Below are 21,309 nucleotides of genomic sequence, written 5' to 3' on the forward strand. Positions count from 1 at the left end.
ATGTATGTATGTATGTATGTATGAATGTATATATGTATGAATGTATGTATGTATGTATGTATGTATGTATGAATGTATGTATGCATGTATGTATGTATGTATGTATGTATGTATGTATGTATGTATGTATGTATGTATGTATGAATGTATGTATGTATGTATGAATGTATGTATGTATGAATGTATGTATGTATGTATGTATGTATGTATGTATGTATGTATGTATGTATGTATGTATGAATGTATGTATGTATGTATGAATGTATGTATGTATGAATGTATGTATGTATGTATGAATGTATGTATGTATGTATGTATGTATGTATGTATGTATTTATGTATGTATGAATGTATGTATGTTTGAATGTATGTATGTATGTATGTATGTATGTATGTATGTAAATATGTATGTATGTATGTATGTATGTATGTATGTATGTATGTATGTATGTATGAATGTATATATGTATGAATGTATGTATGTATGAATGTATATATGTATGTATGTATGTATGTATGTATGAATGTATGTATGTATGTATGTATGTATGTATGTATGTATGTATGTATGTATGTATGAATGTATGAATGTATGTATGTATGTATGTATGAATGTATATATGTATGAATGTATGTATGTATGAATGTATATATGTATGTATGTATGTATGTATGAATGTATGTATGTATGTATGTATGTATGAATGAATGTATGTATGTATGTATGTATGTATGAATGTATGTATGTATGTATGTATGTATGAATGTATGTATGAATGTATGTATGTATGAATGTATGTATGTATGTATGTATGTATGAATGTATGTATGTATGTATGTATGTATGAATGTATGTATGAATGTATGTATGTATGTATGAATGTATGTATGTATGAATGTATGTATGTATGTATGTATGTATGTATTTAAAAATATGTATGTATGTATGTATGTATGTATGTATGTATGTAAGTGTGTATGTATGTATGTATGTATGTATGTATGTATGTATGTATGTATGTATGTATGTAAGTATGTATGTATGTAAGTATGTATGTATGTATGTATGTATGTATGTATGTATGTATGTATATATGCATGTATGTATGTCCTTTAAGGAAAGTAAAACCGTTTGACTAATCATAATGTTAATTGGTATGAACGTTCTTTAGATAATAGCAGTGATCTTAGGATATATAAAGTTATCCTTAACAAAAGAATTTATTTACTAGATTTAGGTTAATGAAGCATCTTGACATAGACTTTAACTATTAAAACAGCATAGATGCCTTTTATTATATAACAATAAAAACAGAACGAAAAAAACACCCAAAGCAAAGCCGGGTAAAAACATAGCTAGTATTATATACATGATAAGTAGCTTGATAGCAGGTAGAGAGACAGACACACTGGCGGATCTGGGGGGGGGGCGGTAGGGGCGATCACATTTTATAGAAAAACACATAATTATATTATGGCCGGTAAAGGGGGGGGGCGCTAGCGGCGATCAAATTTGAATAAAAAAAAAACAATTATATTATTTGGGTGACGGGCGGTATGGGCGATCGCATTTTTATAGAAAAATATATACAATAATATTATTGGAAGGAGGGGGTAGGGGCAATCAATTTGTATAGAACAACCACACCAATTGTGTACGAAATTATTTACTTTTCTTAATAATATATACTAATTATTTATATTTTAACTAATTATTTTGTACAGAAATCACAGCATTCGTAGTTTATGATTAATATCAGTAAGAAAGAGCGGGCCTGTAATCATCCACGTAATCCTGATGAAGTCCCAGCTGCGACAGGCAGACTACATCTGCAGAGTGGAAGACTCTTGCATCCCGAGACGACTCCTGTATGGCCAATTAAAGGAAGGAAAGCGTTCACAAGCTGGACAAAGAAAACGCTTCAGGGACACCCTCAAAGCTTCTCTAAAAGCCTTCAGCATTGACCCTGACACCTGCGAGTCGGAAGCACATGATAGAGCATCATGGCGTCCCTCTGTGACAACTGGCACACAAATTGCTGAGGACAAGAGAACAGCACTGGCAAAAGAAAAGCGCCAGAAACAAAAAAAAAAAGCAAGGCCAATGACACTAGCTCCAGCTGGAATTACCTGACCAGTGTGAAGCCGAACAATCCGGGCTCACATAGGTCTAACCAGCCACATGAGGAGGCACAAAACCCCAGTGCAAAGCACTCAGCCCCCTGGATGACAAAAGTATTCATCATCGATCCACGATTAAAGACCGTATTATTAAACAAGGTTACAAAGACAGTTTGCTAGGTAGATAGACAGAAAAATTTCAGGCAGACAGATCGACAACCTGACAGATAGATAGATAGATAGATAGATAGATAGATAGATAGATAGACAGAGAGATAGAGAGATAGATAGATAGATAGATAGATAGATAGATAGATAGATAGATAGATAGATAGAGAGAGAGAGATAGATAGATAGATAGATAGATAGATAGATAGATAGATAGATAGATAGATAGATAGATAGATAGATAGATAGATAGATAGATATGCACAAAAGTCCAAAAGGTAAATTAGAAATTCTTACTTGCTAGACAAGTTCTATTGTCTAAGCTATAGTAGCCAATGTTGCACGCGCATGTTTCATTTATGCAGTCGCTATTGACAACAGCCTCTCTACAGTCAATCGAACTTAGACAAAAAGAATGAATCTGTCTCCTAGTGCACAACGTGTTGTCGCCGTCATCGTAATAGCCTGGTAAACATCTACATTCTCCTCGAACGCAGTCGCTGTTGTCCACGGCAGCACTGCAATCTTCGGTATTTCTGCAGTCGGCTTCTATTCTTCTCTGGAGACAGATCTCTTCGCCCACCTGCCTGAATCCTGGCATACAAGCGCAAAAGTTTCCATTACATGTGCTGTTGCCCACGGCGGCGGAGCAGTCGATGGCGCGGTTGCAAAAGGAGCCGAGTTTCATTTTGAGACATTCAAACAGGGTGTGGTCTGGACGATGGCCGGCGAGACAGACGCAGGTGTTGTTTTTGCACACGCTGTTGTTCACTGAGTCGCTGCAGTCTGCGTCAAGTCTGCAAGTGGTATCGCCGATCTGGCGCCTCTTGCATTCGCGGGAACCCTTGATTCCATGGTAACCTGACAGGCAGGTACATGATTTCTGCAAAGAAAAGATTATAAAAGAAATTCCTCACGAATCATTTATATTTATTGAAATGCTTTTTAAAACCTCCACGTTTTTTTTTAAAACGTCGACAGTCAACAGGTCACATGTAGTGCCCCATCAGTTTAACAGACTAATGAATATGTGAAGGTGTGAAACATTAGACATTTGTTCTGAGACAAACAATTATATAAAATAGAGACAACATCTTATTGACAAAGTTTGCATTGTTATATTATGTTTTAAATAGATTGTTAGTGGCCTAATAAGGGAAAAAAATGAAGTTTCTATTGGACTGTCTATCCGTTTGTCTGTTACGTTTATTTCTCAAAAATTTAGAAGCATTATTTCAATTCTAAATTCAATTTAATTCTGTCCAAAGGCTGTGTGAAGCGTCTAGTGTGTAGCTTAACTTGTTGCCACCGCTGGCTAGCATCTGTGAAAGGGGATCAATTTTGTAAGTCTCTCTTGCCAGTACATAGCCTCTCCACAGCAAGTCCTATGCACTGTATGCAGAACCTCCTCGGGGTAGCAAATGGAAACTGAGGCTGTAAAGCCTCAGGCTAGTCTGCAAGGGTCTCGGAGGAGGTTTGATCCCCAAGATTTGAGGCAGTCATGGCCCGTCGGCATGCGGACATGCCTTGCTGCCCACAAATAAAACCCCTAGCTGTAGGTTAATAGCCGCATTGCATTGTGTGTGTCCCTGTAAGGTCCAAGGCTAAGGGAGTAAACCCTAACAGAAAATCTGGTTTTGGAGCCCCGTAGATGGGGGGGGGGGCAGTGGTAAGACTACTCCTCTCTGACAAACTCCTGCAGCCACCTGAACCCAAATTGCAATGGCTTTCCATCCCTTTGGACCTGATCGGTATGGAAGAGAGGCGAGTGTAGACGTGTGGGCAGCCCAGCAATCGCAAATTCACAGCCCAGGCTTTCCCCTAGCAATGGAGAAGTCACTCCATCTCTGACAGTAATGTCTCAATTGGATACATTTACAAGGATAAGGGAATAAACAAAGCATGAACACATTTTTTTACCTTAATCATTAGGAGGCTCTATAATTAAAATCCACGGACAAAGAATTAGTATAAATATAATCATCATCATCATCAAATCCCATTAGCGTGAGGGCTTGAGAGGTTCAAATCCTCTCTTATAAAAGCCCTGGGCAGAAACCCTTATCTGGGGCAGTCGAAAAGAAAATGAGACACGGTTTCCTCTCCCACCCTCCCACCGTGAGTCGAAGTTTGGCCTGAGACGTTCAAACTATGAGCCAAGGGAATAAATAAAGTTACTTCCCCCTTCCTTTTACCATAACCACCAGGATGCTCTATAATTCAAACACATGGATAAAAGAATAGTATTGATATAATAGATTATAGATGCACATCTGAATAAAAAAAAATACCGGTAGCTTACTAATAAGGCGTCTGACAAGCTAGGAATCTACATTATTGGTAAAACAATTGGTAAAAGTATTTCTGATCATACAGATTTATTATTGTTAGTCTAACTTTAATCTACTATACATGTCATTACATGGCTGTTTCATGGCTAACAGCTACAACCAATACAACTACGTTTCATTTAAGCTTTGTTGTTTGTTTTTTTTTAAGTATTTTAAAAAAAATGTTTTTCATGTTTTCCTTTGAAACTAAACTGACCCTGCTTGTCATAAGGTCACGCCACCCCTCTTTTCTTAAGACATCGCGCTTTCCTCTCCCCTCCATCGTTCGAGTAACGTTTGTTTGGATCATATGGGAGGTAACTAAATAAATTGATACTAATGTAGTAAAAACCATGGGGTTACTGTTCTTTATTGCTATCAAGGCCTTTTTATAATTATACATATGTAATTATTTTTTCTGCTCTAGTGTGGAAATGTCGCTGTTTTGTATTTCACATATGTCCGTCAGTCTTTCAATTATATATATCAGAAACTAAAAACGCCATTGGAAATTCACTTTCGTCATTGACTGTATTTTTGGTGCGTAACTTATCATGTCTTGCATCTATGTGACAAACTTACTTCATGCAGTCTATGTAACGATGTCATCTTCAAGTCTTGGTAAGAACCAACTAGGTTATCTATATAGCCACTAAGTTAATCAACTTTTAAACTAATTACGTCAATATGACAAAACTATTTCTGGATCACCTTACTTGATTGGTAGTATCATTAGTCAAACAATCACTGTTGTTGACAGCCTCTCTACAGTTCTCAGGCAATAAGCACTGGTCTCCAATAGCAACTACAAACAAACATAAAAACAAACAACCGAATTATGCAATAACTTTTTCCTTAAAAACGTTTTTGAAAATAAAAAAAAAATTTAACGCCCCAGGAAAGAAAAAAGGTCTAGAATATGCTTTATACAATTCGCACAATTCACACTCGACTTTTAAGATGTAATCTAAATGTAATATGTGAATGTGTAATCGTCGTCGGGTGGTAGCCACAACGTTGTAGTAGATCTAGATCTAAACCTATTGACACAACATTCAAACCCAGCGGGGATCTGTTCCATTGAGTTCACTGGAGAGAAAATCCAACTTAGAATATTGAATATTTCACTGTCACAAAGTTATGTAGTAAAATAAATATGTACAGCGCAGAATACAGAACAATACAAAATAATATAAATAAGAAGACCAAAGGAAAAAAAGCATTTCACATATGTGTGTGTGTTCGAAATGATAGGTCACTGTGTGTGTTTATGTCAAGACGTGAGCTGTCCGAATGCTAAACTTTAGTAATTATATTTTTTTAACAAAATTTAACTCACTACATTGACGCAATCTCTCAGTCTCATGTTCTTGAGTCGTCTGTCTTAACTAAGTCCGCTGAGCCACCTATCTTGCATCATTCAATGTGTTCATTTCAACTATAATACTTTATACTATTCAAGTTTTCATCGTACAAGAGAATTTTTTAAAATAATGTATTCTTCATATCTTATTGGATTACTTATTTTATTGAACTGAGTTTGAGAGCATCAGTGTATCCAAGTATGAGTTAGAATATAATTACAGGCAACTCTGAATCCACGTAGGTTATATGATCGTAAAGCAAATGCAAAGCTCTTTAAAAATTAAATCGTGACAAAGTACAATACACAACTTGGTGTAGACAATCGAGTCTTCCTTTACTTTTAGCGGTCCCTGAAAGGGAAAAAGACGCTATTAGTTTTGTGTGGCCTGTCTGTTCCTCCGTCCGTCCCGTTTAGATCTCAGAAACTAGAAGAGAAAATGAAAATCGGACATCATGATATTTAAGATCATTCAAAGTTCTGATGCTACGGATACTTTTTTTTTCGAAAGTGAACCATTTAATTTTTTAAATTATCTATGCAGGCAGATTTTTCATAAAAATACACTTTTAATGAAAAACTTCAGGGGAGGTAGGTATGTTAAAAAGGTTACAGACTTCTTCATTAATAAATCAAGCTTCATTCATAGATTCGCGCATTGGTACAAAAAAATTTGCATCTAAGATCACAATGGAAAAAGTATCAACGAATTATTCTAAAATATTGTTATAAACCTGGTGGTGGCACAAATGGGGGTAGTGGTGTGTGTGTAGTCAGCCATTGCAGATCCCACTTCTGACACCAGTGTTACGTATCTCTCTATCCAGGCTCTCTGCAAACTGCATCTTACACCACCAACTTAAAGAACTTGACAACTCTGGGCTTCAAAATAACGTAATGGTTTAATGTCGATAAATAACAGCCAATACTGTACAATTGGCAGCACGTAACACAAGACTGTACAAATATCTATCCGCCGTATCAACTCTTGCACTGGTCTCTCTGTCTCGCCTCGGACTGGTACTAAGCCGTTGTAACGAACTGTAGATCGGGAAGTTGTGACTGACTGGTCTCTGATACCTTCGCTCTTTATATAGGGTCCCTACTGGCCTTCTCGAACCGGACAGAACACCGCTCGACGTTTCTAGGTGGTCAGATGACTACAACTCTCGTGACGCTCCTGAGCTCTGTTCACAACGTCGATCCTTCCCGGACCGCCGTCGATCCTTCCCGAACCGCCGTGTTGACACTCGTCTCGGCTGACCATCGTAGCTCGTCACGGTTGACCGCTCGTCTAGCGCTGGCCTGGGGCGATTTGCGTCGGCTGACTACACACACACCACTACCCCCATTTGTGCCACCACCAGGTTTATAACAATATATTTTCCTTTTATTAACTAACTCATGGCATAAAATACTGATTGAAATGTTGTTTTTAATTTTATACGAACTTCGCTTTAGTTGTAAGTAAAAAAAAAAACCAACTACTTTTATAGCGCGCAGTTTTGACATATCCTCATCATACACTTAACAGTCTAAATAAGACTAAATAGAGCCCAGATATATATATATATATATATATTGTAAATGTATTAATAATTTGAACAAAATTTGAATTATTAAGGCAATAGCTTATCGTCTGACAGCTTAGAGGTGCAGATTTATTTATTATGTAATTTGTAATTAGTAATATCACATTAAGAAGTGAATAGGATACGAACAGCATAGTAGTAATAGGCTACACCATTGCCAAAATGCCTACTATTCCTAATCATAACAATGGCTGAGGTCTAGTAATTTTAAGATTAAACGTGTAAAGTCATATGAATTCTATAGATCTATAGTTCTAGATCTCATGGGCGTAGCAAGGGGGTTTGGTTCTCCCCCCCCCCCCCGTAGTCTAGATCTAGTTTGTATGACAAATGGCCATTGAGATATTAATTTTTTATTTTGGAGGGAAAAAGTCTTCTCCAAGTCTGTCAAGTCATATCTAGCTCAAATCACTACCTAAAGTAAGTCAAGAATTTTTTTTTCGTGTTGCCAATTTATCTAATTTTTCAAGCATTTTTTTTTTTTTTTTTTTAGTTTCTCTTTAACATGTAACATGTTATTAATTTTAATGTATGGATAAGGTTAATAATTATTATTTTAAAAAATATAAGTATACGCTCAATGAATATATGGAGATGCTGTGGCTGAGGGGTAAAGCACTTGGAACAGGAAGTTCCGTGTTCGAATCCTGGTGAAGACTCTGAGTGGACCACTTCGGGGGCCAATTTTGAGTTTGTGCTTCCACACAAACTATTTTTGTATCCTTGTTACTTTTTTATCTAGATCGAGACAATACCAGATACTGCGTAGTGTGAAAATGTCCAAATTTTGCATTCTTGCATTTGTATGGGATTGCTTTTCGACAATATTTGGTTGAGTTCCAGACAGAATAGTTTTGTTCTAAAGTTCCACTGTTTTGAGCAACCATTAGCATCTTTTATTATGTGATAAAAATTAACGTGTGAGAACCTGTCTTTCAAAATTCTAGTATGGGTTTTCAATTGACTATATAATAGACTATGGCTGCCAGGGCGTGTGGATATGCACATTGGAGTGTCGGTCAATGGCCACGATGGTCCTGGGTATAAACAGCCGCCTTTCCCCGCCGTCCTGCAGGAGATTTGTCTTGGATGTCAGCTTAAACTCTGAAGGAACATTCGAAGCAAGTCAAGCAGAGCTGTTAAGTTAGCACATAGATATGTTGTCAAGTAAGCCTCCTCAAAAAGTTCTCCAAATAAAAGCGAAAAATATTTTTTTAGCTATAAATTCATATTCACTCTTTTGCTTTCCTAGTTATAATCGGACACAACTTGCAGGCACAACTTGCAGACACAACTTGCATGCACAACTTGCAGACACAACTTGCAGACACGATAGCAGACTTACATTTCTGGCAAAACGTTGAGTTGAGGGCACGATGACCTCCCTGGCATTGACAGTAGTTTCTCCGGCACTGCGATCCTGGGACATGTACGCGGCATTCATTGTCTTGATGACATTGGTCGTTGAGTTTCATTGGTCGACACCATTTCTCTGTTCCATCTGCAGCAGAGAGAGGAAAAAGTGAAATTGTTTCTCATTTGCTTTCTCTCTCTCTTCTCATTCATTCTTCCTCTAATTTCTTTGTCTCTCATTCATTCTCTTCTCCCTGTCTTGCTTTTTTTCTCTTTATCGCTCTTTTTTTCTCTCTTTTTCTCTCTTTGTTTTCAGATTTGATTTTCTGTGTCTTTCTCTTTCAATTTAAATTTTCTCTTTCTTTTTTTATCTCTCCTTCATACACTTTCTGATTTCTTCCAATCTCTTTCTATCAACATGCCTCTATTCAAGTTGTACTTTCGAAATGGGTGGGTGAGTGGACGCGAATCTCGAAAACGGTTCTTGCGATTTTCCAAGAAATATGACAGCTGATTTATAATTCTGGGAAAAGAATGACTAGCGCGTTGGCCACTAAAGGAGAAAACTACTTTGCCCGTAATGATTTGTCTAAGTTTACAAAGAAAATAATTTAAATTTGGTTATAGAATTAGAAAATCTTTATCTTGAACAGCGTCTACGTCTTCGGGTATGTCCTCATGTATTCATTCAAGAGTTTAATACATTAATGTTCAGGAACATTTTGCTCACTGTCTTCTAAGTCTAGGCCTAAGAGCTCATCATTAGATTATTATAATGTCTTAGTAGATTTATACATTTGCTTAACCTAGGGGCAGGGTTAAAAATGTTCTTTTTTGTTAAGATAAAATCTAACATTCATTTATTATAAAGAAAAATAAATAATAGCTCTATGTATAACGTTTTCTTTAAAAAACAAACAAAACATTTTTGAAATATTTTTTTTGTAACTTTATCTCTTGTTCTTTTTCTCGATCTCTTTCTTTCACTTGCTTTTATGTTTCTCTTTCTTTTTTTTTTACTTTCTCTCTTTTATACATCTTCTCTTACTCTTTCTCTCTATCTCTCCTCTCTAACTCTCTCTCTTTCTCTTTTAATCGCTCTTATCTTCACTTCCAGACTTACTGGACACGACAACAAAGCCATACTGGCAAAGACAAGTTCTGTCAGAGCAATGTCCATCAATCAATGTCGTAATGGCGCTGGTTGTGACCTGGGGTGCCACTGTGCTGCGACACATTCTTCGCTCACAGTCACTTCCGTTAGGTGCGTCACTGCAAGAGCCACATCTGCTGTTGGAAATGGCCGCCAGACAGTCCTCCTGAACTTGACAAGTATGATTCCCAAGAACTCTTTGAACACAAATCTGTTTCTTCCTCTCGGCCGACAGCTCGGTGGAATACCCAGGTAAACATTGGCATGTCCTGGTAGAGCTGTCAGGGCAGTAGGAATACTCGTTGTTGACTAAACAGTCATCGCTGGTATCGCAAGGGTCTGACAATTTCTTCGGCAAACATTCATCAAAATTGGAGTTTGGGAAATAGCCCACATTGCAAGTGCAAAGGGAATCGTTACAAAAACTGTTGGGGATACAGTTTTGATGTGTAACACACGAGAGACCTCCAATTAGTTTCACATTGCACACTGTGTTGCTGATATCTGGCAGATGTGTTTGTTTACACGTACAAACGTTCTGTAAAGAACAAAGAGAAAAGATTTTTCAACTCATTCCACGTATTCCCGAGTCAATGTTTTTAAAAAGATACGTAAACTTATAAACTTATAATATCCCACAGGACACATTATCAGGACACATTAGCAAGGGCTGCGACATCAAAATATCCACTTTTGGTTCCTTGGAAGCTTATTACAACAATCTAAATTTAACTAGCATATTACTTGCAAAATGCGATATCTTATCTTATAAAATACAGACGTTACTTCAAAAAAAGGAGATGATTACGTCCTACGCTTCATGCATCTAGTGATGCATATTAACCAATTACCTAAATTCTGATAAGTCATTGGTTTTCTTGGCTAACTCATCAAACCCATTCCATCTGGCATAATGTAGAATGCCTGAAGATTTCAGGCAAAGTAGAAAATGATTTCTCCATTTCCAACTTCGCCTAGGAATGCTGATTTTAAGTATTTTATTCATATGATAAGTTTCTCGGACTAGTATTTCTATTCGCCAGTAAATCTACAGAATTTGATCCTGTTCTTTAACTAACGACTAAGTGTGTATGTTGTATATAACTATTGTGCTAGGACTAGGTGAATGGTGGACACAACAGATGTTTGTCACTGGGTTGAATGAAAAGTAAAAATAAAAGAATGTGTGTTCAAGGTAAAGACAACACTAAGTAGGAGCCGCCTGACTTGATTTATCAGCTGATCGAACTTTTTTTTTTTTTTTTTTTGTGGTAATCGTGGGAAAAATTAAGAAACTAATTTTAGAGTTAAACAAAAGCTACAGTGCAATTCATTTTTCTCTGAAATATTAACACAGAACTCGTCATTGAAAAAAAAATCTGCTCGTCTGATATTGAACTTTATAATCAACTTTGTGGGAAATGAAAAAAAGAAAAAGAAAAACGTTTACAATAATCATAATAAGGTGTGTTCTCCTTTAAACTCATGCTGTCAGGTTGATCGAAATGACTTTAAGTGCCAGCCAGTTTTAAATAAAAAGAAGAGTAAAAACCTTTTTTTTTTTCACTAATTATAATTGGAGGAAAACAATATCGGGCATGGAGTTTCTTAGTACATATATGTTTTTTAGCGGCCCCCGAAAGGGGACAAGACGCTATTAGCGGCCCCCGAAAGGGGAAAAGACGCTATTAGTTTTGTGCGAAATGTCTGTCCGTCCGTCCAGTTTAGATCTCGTAAACTAGAAGAGATATTGAAAATCCGACTTCACAATATTTTAGACCATTCAAAGTTCTGATGCAACGGCTACTTTTTTTTTTCCTGAAAGCGAATATTCTAATTTTTAAAATCAATTATGCAAGCAGTTTTTTTTATAAGAAAAAGCTAATTAGTATGCATTATATGTTAGACCTAACATAAGACGAATAGTAATCTTATAAACATCATTTTTGTGCACTTTTTTTTTTCTAATAGCGAAATTTTTTATTTTTTTTGAGGATTCGAATACGAGATTGAGCCTTTTCAAAACAATTAACTTATTTAGTTCGAACCGAGGGTCCCGGGTTCGAATCCTGGTGAAGACTGGGATTTTCAACTTCTGAGTCTACCCAGCTCTAATGGGTACCTGACATTAGTTGGGGAAAAGCAAAGGCGGTTGGTCGTTGTGCTGGCTACATGACACCCTCGTTAACCGTAGGCCACAAAAACAGATGAACTTTACATCATCTGCCCTATAGACCATAAACTAGTTAAGCCAGGTTCACATCTAACTTTGCATTTACTTTCACCTATCCTTTGATCTGCGGGACGGTTGGGGCACTACACAAGATCTGTTAACCTTCTTTCTCCATTCTTATCTCTCATTTGATATAATTTCATTCGGATGTTCTTTCTGAAAATATTGAAGCCTACCTGGGTGGACCACTGGTCGTGCGGTTTGCGCGCTGGACTGTCGTTTGGATTTATCGACGATCGGAGGTTCAAACCCTGCCTGCTCCCATCCCCCGTCGTTCTGCGGGAGGTTTGGACTAGGAAGTAAACTATCTTCAACTCTGAAGGATTATCCGAATTATGTAAAACATTTTACTTCGGGGGCCGATTTTGAGTTTGTGTTTCCACACAAACTGTCTTTTGTAACCTTGTTAGTTTTGTGTGAAATGTCTGTCCGTCTGTCCGTCTGACCGTCTGTCCGTCTGTCCGTCCGTCCCGTTTAGATCTCGTAAACTAGAAAAGATATTGAAAATTGGACATCACAATATTTTAGACCATTCAAAGTTCTGATGCAACGGCTACTTTTTTTTTTCCTGAAAGCGAAAAATCTAATTTTTTAAATCAGTTATGCAAGTCTTTTTTTAAAGAGAAAACGCTAATTAGTATGCATTATAAATTAGACCTAATTTAAAACGAATAGTAATCTTATAAACTTCATTTATCTGAACCTTTTTTATTGTATTGCGGAATTTTTTTTATTTTTTTTTTTGAGGATTTGAATAAGAGATAGAGCCTTTTCAAAAAATTAGATCAATTATTAGGCCTCAGTTAGGCCAGGGGAGGCGAGGTGGCTGAGCGGTAAGGCGCTTGGCTTCCGAACCTGGGGTCCCGAGTTCGAATCCTGGTGAAGATTGGGATTTTTAACTTTTGGAATCTTTGGGCGCCTCTGAGTCCAATCACCTCTAATGGGTACCTGACATTAGTTGGGGAAACGTAAAGGCGGTTGGTCGTTGTGCTGGATACATGACACCCTCGTTAACCGTAGGCCACAAAAACAGATGAACTTTACATCATCTGCCCTATAGACCACAAGATCTGAAAGGGGAACTAGTTAGGCCAGGTTCACATCTTTACTTTACATTCACTTTCACCTATCCTTTGATGTGGTGGACCGTTGGGGCACTACACAAGATCTGTTAACCTTCTTTCTTCATTCTTATCTCTCATTTGTCTTTGATATAATTTCATTCGGATGTTCTTTCTGAAAATATTGAAGCCTGCCTGGGTGGACCACTTCGGGGGCCGATTTTGAGTTTGTGTTTCCACACAAACTGTCTTTGTAATCTTGTTATTTTATTTTTTACGTGAATGCTAAACTTGGATGTAAAAAGTAACATCGTCTAAAAACTACATTCACTTTCTCTTTTTATTTTCTGTTCTCCTTTTGTAAGATTTTGTCTGTTTTGTTTTTGTCCTCCTATAGGCCTGAAGGTGTCAAGTAAGTCTCAGTGGGTCTCACAGCGGTTCTATGGGCGTGAAGGTGTCAAGTAAGTCTCAGTGGGTCCCACAGTGGTTCTATGGGCGTGAAGGTGTCAAGAAAGTCTCAGTGGGTCTCACAGTGGTTCTATGGGCGTGAAGGTGTCAAGTAAGTCTCAGTGGGTCTCACAGTGGTTCTATGGGCGTGAAGGTGTCAAGTAAGCTTCAGTGGGTCTCACAGTGGTTCTATGGGCGTGAAGGTGTCAAGTAAGTCTCAGTGGGTCTCACAGTGGTTCTATGGGCGTGAAGGTGTCAAGTAAGCTTCAGTGGGTCTCACAGCGGTTCTATGGGCGTGAAGGTGTCAAGTAAGTCTCAGTGGGTCTCACAGTGGTTCTATGGGCGTGAAGGTGTCAAGTAAGTCTCAGTGGGTCTCACAGTGGTTCTATGGGCGTGAAGGTGTCAAGTAAGCTTCAGTGGGTCTCACAGCGGTTCTATGGGTGTGAAGGTGTCAAGTAAGCCTCGGTGGGTCTCACAGCGGTTCCATGGGCGTGAAGGTGTCAAGTAAGCCTCAGTGGATCTCACAGAGGTTCTATAAACGTGAAGGTGTCAAGTAAGCCTCAGTGGGTCTCACAGCGGTTCTATGGGCGTGAAGGTGTCAAGTAAGCATCAGTGGGTCTCACAGCGGTTCTATAAACGTGAAGGTGTCAAGTAAGCCTAACAAAGTGGTTTCGTTTTCAAAACATAAGATAATTGATTAGAAACAAAGACCCAGAAAGATCTGCAATAAAGACGCTTTCAAACAGAACTTTTTACTTTGTTATATCGACAGATTTTTTTTTTATATTACTCTTTCATTCTATCAATTAAGAAACGTATTGGAATATGTATTGGGTTGATATTGAATTGCATATTCTAATTCAAAAGAAAGTAACAAATATGAGTTCCTTTGATCCGCAGTTGCTGTTGCCTGTCCACAGATGTAAGCGCTATGTAAAATGCTTCTGGTTTGAAGAAACTAAACTCAATTATGTGAACATATGTGTATTACTATTTTAAGTTAAGATTCATTAATTTTGAAAATTGAAATAAAAACATGTGGACCTAAAAATGAATTTTTAGCCTTCAGAAATCATGTTAATCTTTTTTCTTATTTAATTATATTTAATTATATTTAATTTATGAATGTCTTTCTAAAAAATACAGTTTCTACTTGGCCTCAGATCTAGTCATACTATATTATGCCAAGACAAAGTAAAACATTGAGAATCAATTATTTCGCACTTTTCCGGTGACACACACCATTTCTAATGTTACTTATGTAAAATTATACACACTTTTCTTTAAGCATTTGAAAACAAAAACACACACATAATATTAGATCTTTAGGTAACCTACCTTACTATTATTGAGACTATCAATACACTCGCTGTCACTGACTGCCATGTGACAATCTTCATTAGTTCTACATTGATCCCCCAAAGCGTCTGTGACAGAAAGACAATATACATTTAAAAATACAATTAGAACTGAATCTAAAAAAATGAACAATCAACATGTCTTGCACATTGACGTGTTTAGACTAGTTTAGAGGCCACTTACATTTCTGGCACAATATCGGGTTTCTGGCTTTGTAACCAGGTTGACACACACATATGCCAGGCCCGCACCGCGAGCTGGAAACATGGACAAGGCAGTCACTGGAGTCAGTACACCTGGTATGTAGTGTGATTGGTCGGCATTGCGTGCCTGTAATACAAGATGGTGGAATGTTTGCATAGGAAGAAACAGACATCTGGATCTAAATTAACGATTTCAAATACAAGCCAGCATTTGTTTTTAAATTGTAATTTATATTCATTATTAATTGAAGAAAAACACAATTACATAGCTTTACACACACAGACACACACACACTAATGGTGAAGCCAATTTACAAGTGAAGCTAACTCAAACAGTAAATGGAAAAATTAAGTCAACTGAGTGCTAGGAAAAGTTACTAATAAAAACACTTCTTTCCTAAGTGGAAGGAAAAGTGTCTGATACACTGCTTACTCATGTGCAAGGAAAAGAGTTGAAACATACACAGTGAGGACAACATTTAAGAGGGAACATTTGCCTAAAACATAAGAATTCTGTGAAACATGAGAGCATTGGCAAATCTGTACCTTATTTTCAACATCGACAGACATATGCACTTCACAAACTTAATAAAACGCACATTGAAAATACATTTAACATTTTTTTTTAATTCAGTAAACCACTTTGAAATAATAAATGGGGAATTCAAATTTAAAAATTTAAAATGTAACCTTAGCATGATTAATATAAGTGAAAAGTTGTCTAGTTTAGGAAGACATAGACTTACCATTCTGACTGAATCCGCGCTGACAAAGACACGTTCTCGAGCAGAGGTCTGTATCACTTGATGGTGGGGTTAGGGTTAGGTAGGTAGGGCTGGTTGCACCACTACAGGGTGAATCGCAAGTACTGTTGGCAATGGCCGCCAGGCAATCTTCCTCAACCTCACATGTGTGCTGACCAAGAACTCTTTTGACACAAATATCCTTGTTGCTCACGACCGACCGCTCGGTGGAATACCCAGGTAAACATTGACATGTACTATTAGAGATGTCAGGGCAGTAGGAATACTCGTTGTTTACTAAACAGTCATCGTTGCTATCGCAAGGGTCTGACAGTTTCTTTGGCAAACATTCATCGTAATTAGAGCTCGGGTAATAGCCCACTTTACACGCGCACACTGAGGCATTACAAACACTGTTGAGATAAGCGCAGTTGAGGTCGCTATTGCACGGTATTTCTCCGACTTTCTTCAGGACACATGAAGTGTTGTCACTGGACAATGTATGGGCGGCGTCGCAAGTGCATGTAAAATTGACGCATGTACTTCCTTTAATGAAAAGACATTCCTGATCGTGACGGCAGTTGAGACCATTGTGCTCACACTCACCAATGGCATTTCGAAAGTAACGCTCAGCACACTGGCACGTGCGGGGCTGACAAGGTTTAACGTTGGAACATTCTGGCTCGCAGACTGTGTTGTTAAAGAACCTTTTACAAAATGCGTCATTCGTACAATTTAACTCGTGCATCAAAGCTTTTGTGCATGTCCAGGTAGCATTTCGGAGAATAAAGCCTTCTTGACATTGGCACACTTTGTCAGTGCCACAGACGTTCCTAGATCCATTGAACTGACACTCCTTATCTGAGGTGCACGAATCGTTTAAAGTTTTAGGCAGACAGTGAGTCAAGTCTTTGAATTTGTGTGTGGATATACACGAACATGTCTTGTTCAAGCAAGCAGAGAATGTACTGTTGCATTCATTGTCTCTTTCACAAGGATCACCGAGCACTTTTGTTTTGCACTCAGTGCCATTAGCACTCGGGAGTGAGCTGGTGTCGCACGTGCATATTTTATTGATACATTTTTTACTCCCAAGGATTGTTTGACAATCTTCAGGTTTACTGCATGCGTCGCCGATGAGATTTTGTGCGCATTCGTTTTCGGATACATTCCTGTATCCCTTGTTGCACCTGCAGACACCCCCTAGACACGTCCCTTCTTTGATCGTCTGAGAACATTCCCCCCTGTTTCTGCAAGTGTCACCAATTCTTCTAGGACGACATTCATTTATAGTTTCGTTCACGTGACCATCCCTGCAACTGCATCTAGAGGCGCGACACACTGTGCCATTTAGAAACTGGGAGCACTGAGCATCAAGTGTACAGAAATCCCCCAGTCTGATAGCCTCGCACTTTCCATCTCTCGGCGCGTACTCTCGAGTACACATACACTTCTTCCTGCCCCCTGACTCCACACACTCAGCGTGCTCTATCCCGGAGCACTCCGAATCGTCTCTGCATGTCTGCTCCAGCTCATTTTTGTAGCAGTTTTTTCTTTTACTCGACCTGGTGGAGTAACCAGTCAGGCAAGTGCAACGCTGGTTGAGGCATTCGCTGTTGGGGATGACAGAAGAACAATCGGCAGTATCCACGCATGTGTCATTCACCAATCTCTCGGAGCAGTTCAATTTTTTGATCATGTATCCTGTCTTGCAGGAGCAGGCTCCGTTTAAGCAAATGGAATTTCGGTCAACAGTTGAGCAGTTTTCATTGTTGGAACAAACTTTGGACAAACCTGCAAGAAGATTAGGAAGAACATTACTTCAAGAGTGTCTTGTTAGCATTGGCCATGAAATAGGAGAATAAAAGTACAGGAGACATTCAACCTGAAAGTATCATTAGAGTCATAAGTAAGTAAAGTAAGTAAAGTTCCCCTTTCAGACCTTGTGGTCTATACAGCAGATGATGTAAAGGTCATCTGTTTCTGTGGCCTACGGTTTACAGATATTTTAAGCACATTATTTGGGTTTGAAAATATAATCGTTTATACCAGTACTTTCCATAACAGATAGTAACAGAACCACGTCCACTTGATACATATTAATAGAAATGTAGGTACTACGGTGTACTTCCTTTTTACTATCCGACCAACTATCCTGCAGTGATACTTGACTGGAGCCTAATATGTTTGGATTGTGATAAATAACCAAATATTTGGCCTGAGCTACTATCCATTACATCCCTAATATATATATACATATATACATATATATAAGGGATGTATGTATGTGTGTATGTATGTGTATGTGTGTGTGTGTGTTTAATTTGTTGGCCTCGTTTGATGTTTTTTTTTTCGCTTCTCTCTTCTCCATCTCCTCAATGTTCTAGAAACCAACATTTATCAATACCAACCCTGTGCGATGTTTATATGTCAAAAGTGGTCCTCTGTCAAAGGTCAAACTGCCAGAGAAAAGAACTCCAGCAGGTAAGTTATCAGATAGCCACACTTCTTGACCTACTCATTTATATATCACTTAGGGTCAAACTGACGTCACATCCTATAAGACTGATAAAACGTTTGTAGTCTTAGCTCTACATGATACGAAGAAAGTTTGAGTTGGAGTTGTGGAACTGTGACATTTTGATACGGAGTTACTTTAGAACTGTTTCTAACGAAACAAATCGCTAAGCTCTCAACAACCTCCATTGTGACAACCAGTCAATACTTGATTTCCCTCCCTTGATCCAAATGGCTTTATCTCACAGGTTGTTTGGATCTAAAGTTTTTAACTCAAAAGTGCGAAATCTGTTAATCTACAGGCTACCAAGTTAATCTGCACATCAACTGATTCACATTGTACGTTGGTTATGTCCACATGAACTAATTTGATTCATTTATGCTAAATATTTCTTTGTTTTTGTTGGCTTGTGTTTACCTTCACCTATCCCTTACTCTGTTGGACCGTTGGGGCACCACACGAGATCTGTTGACCATCTTTCTCCATTCCTCTCTGTCGTTTGCCTTGAATAGAATCTTTCATTCGTCCATTCTTTAATGTTGTCTTCCATTAGCATCTGCCTCTTCTTCTTTATCCTGGTACTGTTCTCTGAAGGAAGGTATTAGCGAGCCCTGATGACCTGTGATATGACCATAGTTTTAGTTTTCCTGTTTTTACAGTGGTCATCACGTCATCGTGGGGCCCAATTGCGATTGTAATCCTATAGGTATGTCAGACTTTGGTTGCAAGTCATGCTGTATTTCGTCTAGTAATTGTTGTTTATCCAAAATATTTATTTATAACCTCGTCGGCATTTTGCTTTAAAATATTTACATAACTCAAAATAAGCGTAAGTTTAAACAAAAATCCAGAAAGACGATTTAATATGTTTCAGTCAATAAATAAACCATTTTTTTTTTTAATATGCAAATGCCTATCCTAAAGAAAATAGTGTGCTATGAATCTAGGCGTATTCGCCTTTGCTGCAATGCACTCTTGTAATAAGGGAGATAATGCAGGTAACACTACGAACAATGAGAATGAAGAGTACCGGGCGTTTGTTGGGTTCCTATTTCCCTGCATGTGGCCGAGCACTTGGCTAACAGAAGGAAGCACTGATTGAAGTGGATGGGCTGAGGAGTCGCCGATGAGAGATGAGTGTGGTTGGGGGGAGGGGTAACGGTGGGATGCTATGATTGTCTGCTCAGTAAGTATGATGAATGTGGCGGTGTTCATATTATGATTGTTGATATGTACATCCCTGTAAAGGTCATGCGATTAACTTTTTTTGTGTGTATGGCAAGATTACCTCCCCTACACCATAGTTTTCTTTATCAATCATTTAATTTTGCTTGCATTTAAACGAGACTAAAAGAATGATATGCGGACCAGAGATTCTTGGATACTGTTTGACTTTTGTCGAAACACCATTCGATATTCTTCTTCTTCTTCATTGTTCTAATTGTTATGTTGGGGTGTTCATATGACTAGACCAATACATGAGATGAACTGCGCAGTGGTTTCCAAATCAGGGAGCTCTCCATATAGTTTTCTTTCTATTGGGGTGATTTGGGGCCAATGTCTTATACGGGCCTCTTAGTAAAGAGAGCATTTTTGGAGGACGTGGTGGCATTTTCTGGTGATACTCCACATGGGCAGATTTCACTGGTTCCAATTTTGAGCTTCCGGTGCATGTGTTGTCGCATTCTGTTGTGTCCGGTCCTGAGTAGAAAGATTAGACGTTGGTCTTGTCGGGATAGCTTATAGTAAGCGTCATCTTTCTTGTGATTTGGATAGGAGCTCGTCCATTTCTCATTTATTTTATCTACAATTAATTTCTTCATTTCTTCTGGATAGAGTGCAGAGTTTACTTGTGAGTTTCTTCTCCCACTCTTGGCGAGTGTGTCAGCCTTCTCATTTCCTGCTAGTTGTATACATTCGATATTAATTTTTTGGAGTTAACGACGTGATTTTAAGGAAGCAACATAACAATTCTCTAACTCAGGGGTAGGCAATTTTATGCGTCCTGCGGACACGAACAGAAATCAGATTTTACACATAAAAAATGCGAATATATTTTTTTAAAATATAATTTTGAATATCAAATTACCCACCCACAACTTAGTGTCTCTTTTCAAATTATGTACAGAAAAGTTTAGCATTTGATTGTAAACAAATGGTAGCTAGGATTTATTCTACATATTTCTTTTTGTTTGAATTTTATGACTATAAAAAAAATGACAGCGCCCTGATATTTTTATATGTACATTTTCCTTACGTTTACTGCATGATGTTTGTCGAATATAAACCAGATCTTTGACATTCAAAGTTCAACAAGAACAGATTAGCGTGTTCACGGTAGTATTATAATCACAGGAACTTTTTTTTTTACATAACATTACATAAATAAAAAGTCATTAAAACTGCCATTTAAAGTGTCTTTAATATTTTTATTTAAAGTTTCTTTCGGAGTGTCATTTTGTGTTCCTTTTCAAGTTTCTTTTAGTCCATCTCACAATGTGTCTTCATTAAGTGTCATTTTAAGTGTTTTTCTAAGTGCCATTTAGAAAGCAGGTTTTATTATTCATCATAAGTTTAATGTCACTCAATTTTGTGTATGTGTTTCGAATGTGTGAATGTTGTTCGAATGTTTCATCTAGACTGTTATAGTACAGTAGTTACGCTG

At 37.8% G+C, this 21,309-nt stretch overlaps 1 protein-coding gene across 2 annotated transcripts in view; it reads right to left on the reverse strand.

Annotated features, from left to right (window-relative positions):
- LOC106054903 (transmembrane cell adhesion receptor mua-3-like) overlaps nt 1-21,309 on the reverse strand; it is a 115,367-nt gene that overhangs the window by 54,604 nt on the left and 39,454 nt on the right. For both annotated transcript variants that reach the window (XM_056045737.1, XM_056045738.1), the window contains exons 3-9: nt 16,130-17,920; nt 15,364-15,510; nt 15,160-15,248; nt 10,051-10,618; nt 8,920-9,075; nt 5,336-5,424; nt 2,587-3,172 (exon numbers count right to left, since the gene is read on the reverse strand). In XM_056045737.1, the coding sequence (XP_055901712.1) occupies nt 2,587-3,172; nt 5,336-5,424; nt 8,920-9,075; nt 10,051-10,618; nt 15,160-15,248; nt 15,364-15,510; nt 16,130-17,920 (3,426 nt within the window). The remainder of the gene's footprint in view (nt 1-2,586; nt 3,173-5,335; nt 5,425-8,919; nt 9,076-10,050; nt 10,619-15,159; nt 15,249-15,363; nt 15,511-16,129; nt 17,921-21,309) is intronic.

Source organism: Biomphalaria glabrata, chromosome 11, assembly GCF_947242115.1.
Source record: "Biomphalaria glabrata chromosome 11, xgBioGlab47.1, whole genome shotgun sequence".
NCBI classification, from domain to species: Eukaryota; Metazoa; Mollusca; class Gastropoda; family Planorbidae; genus Biomphalaria; species Biomphalaria glabrata.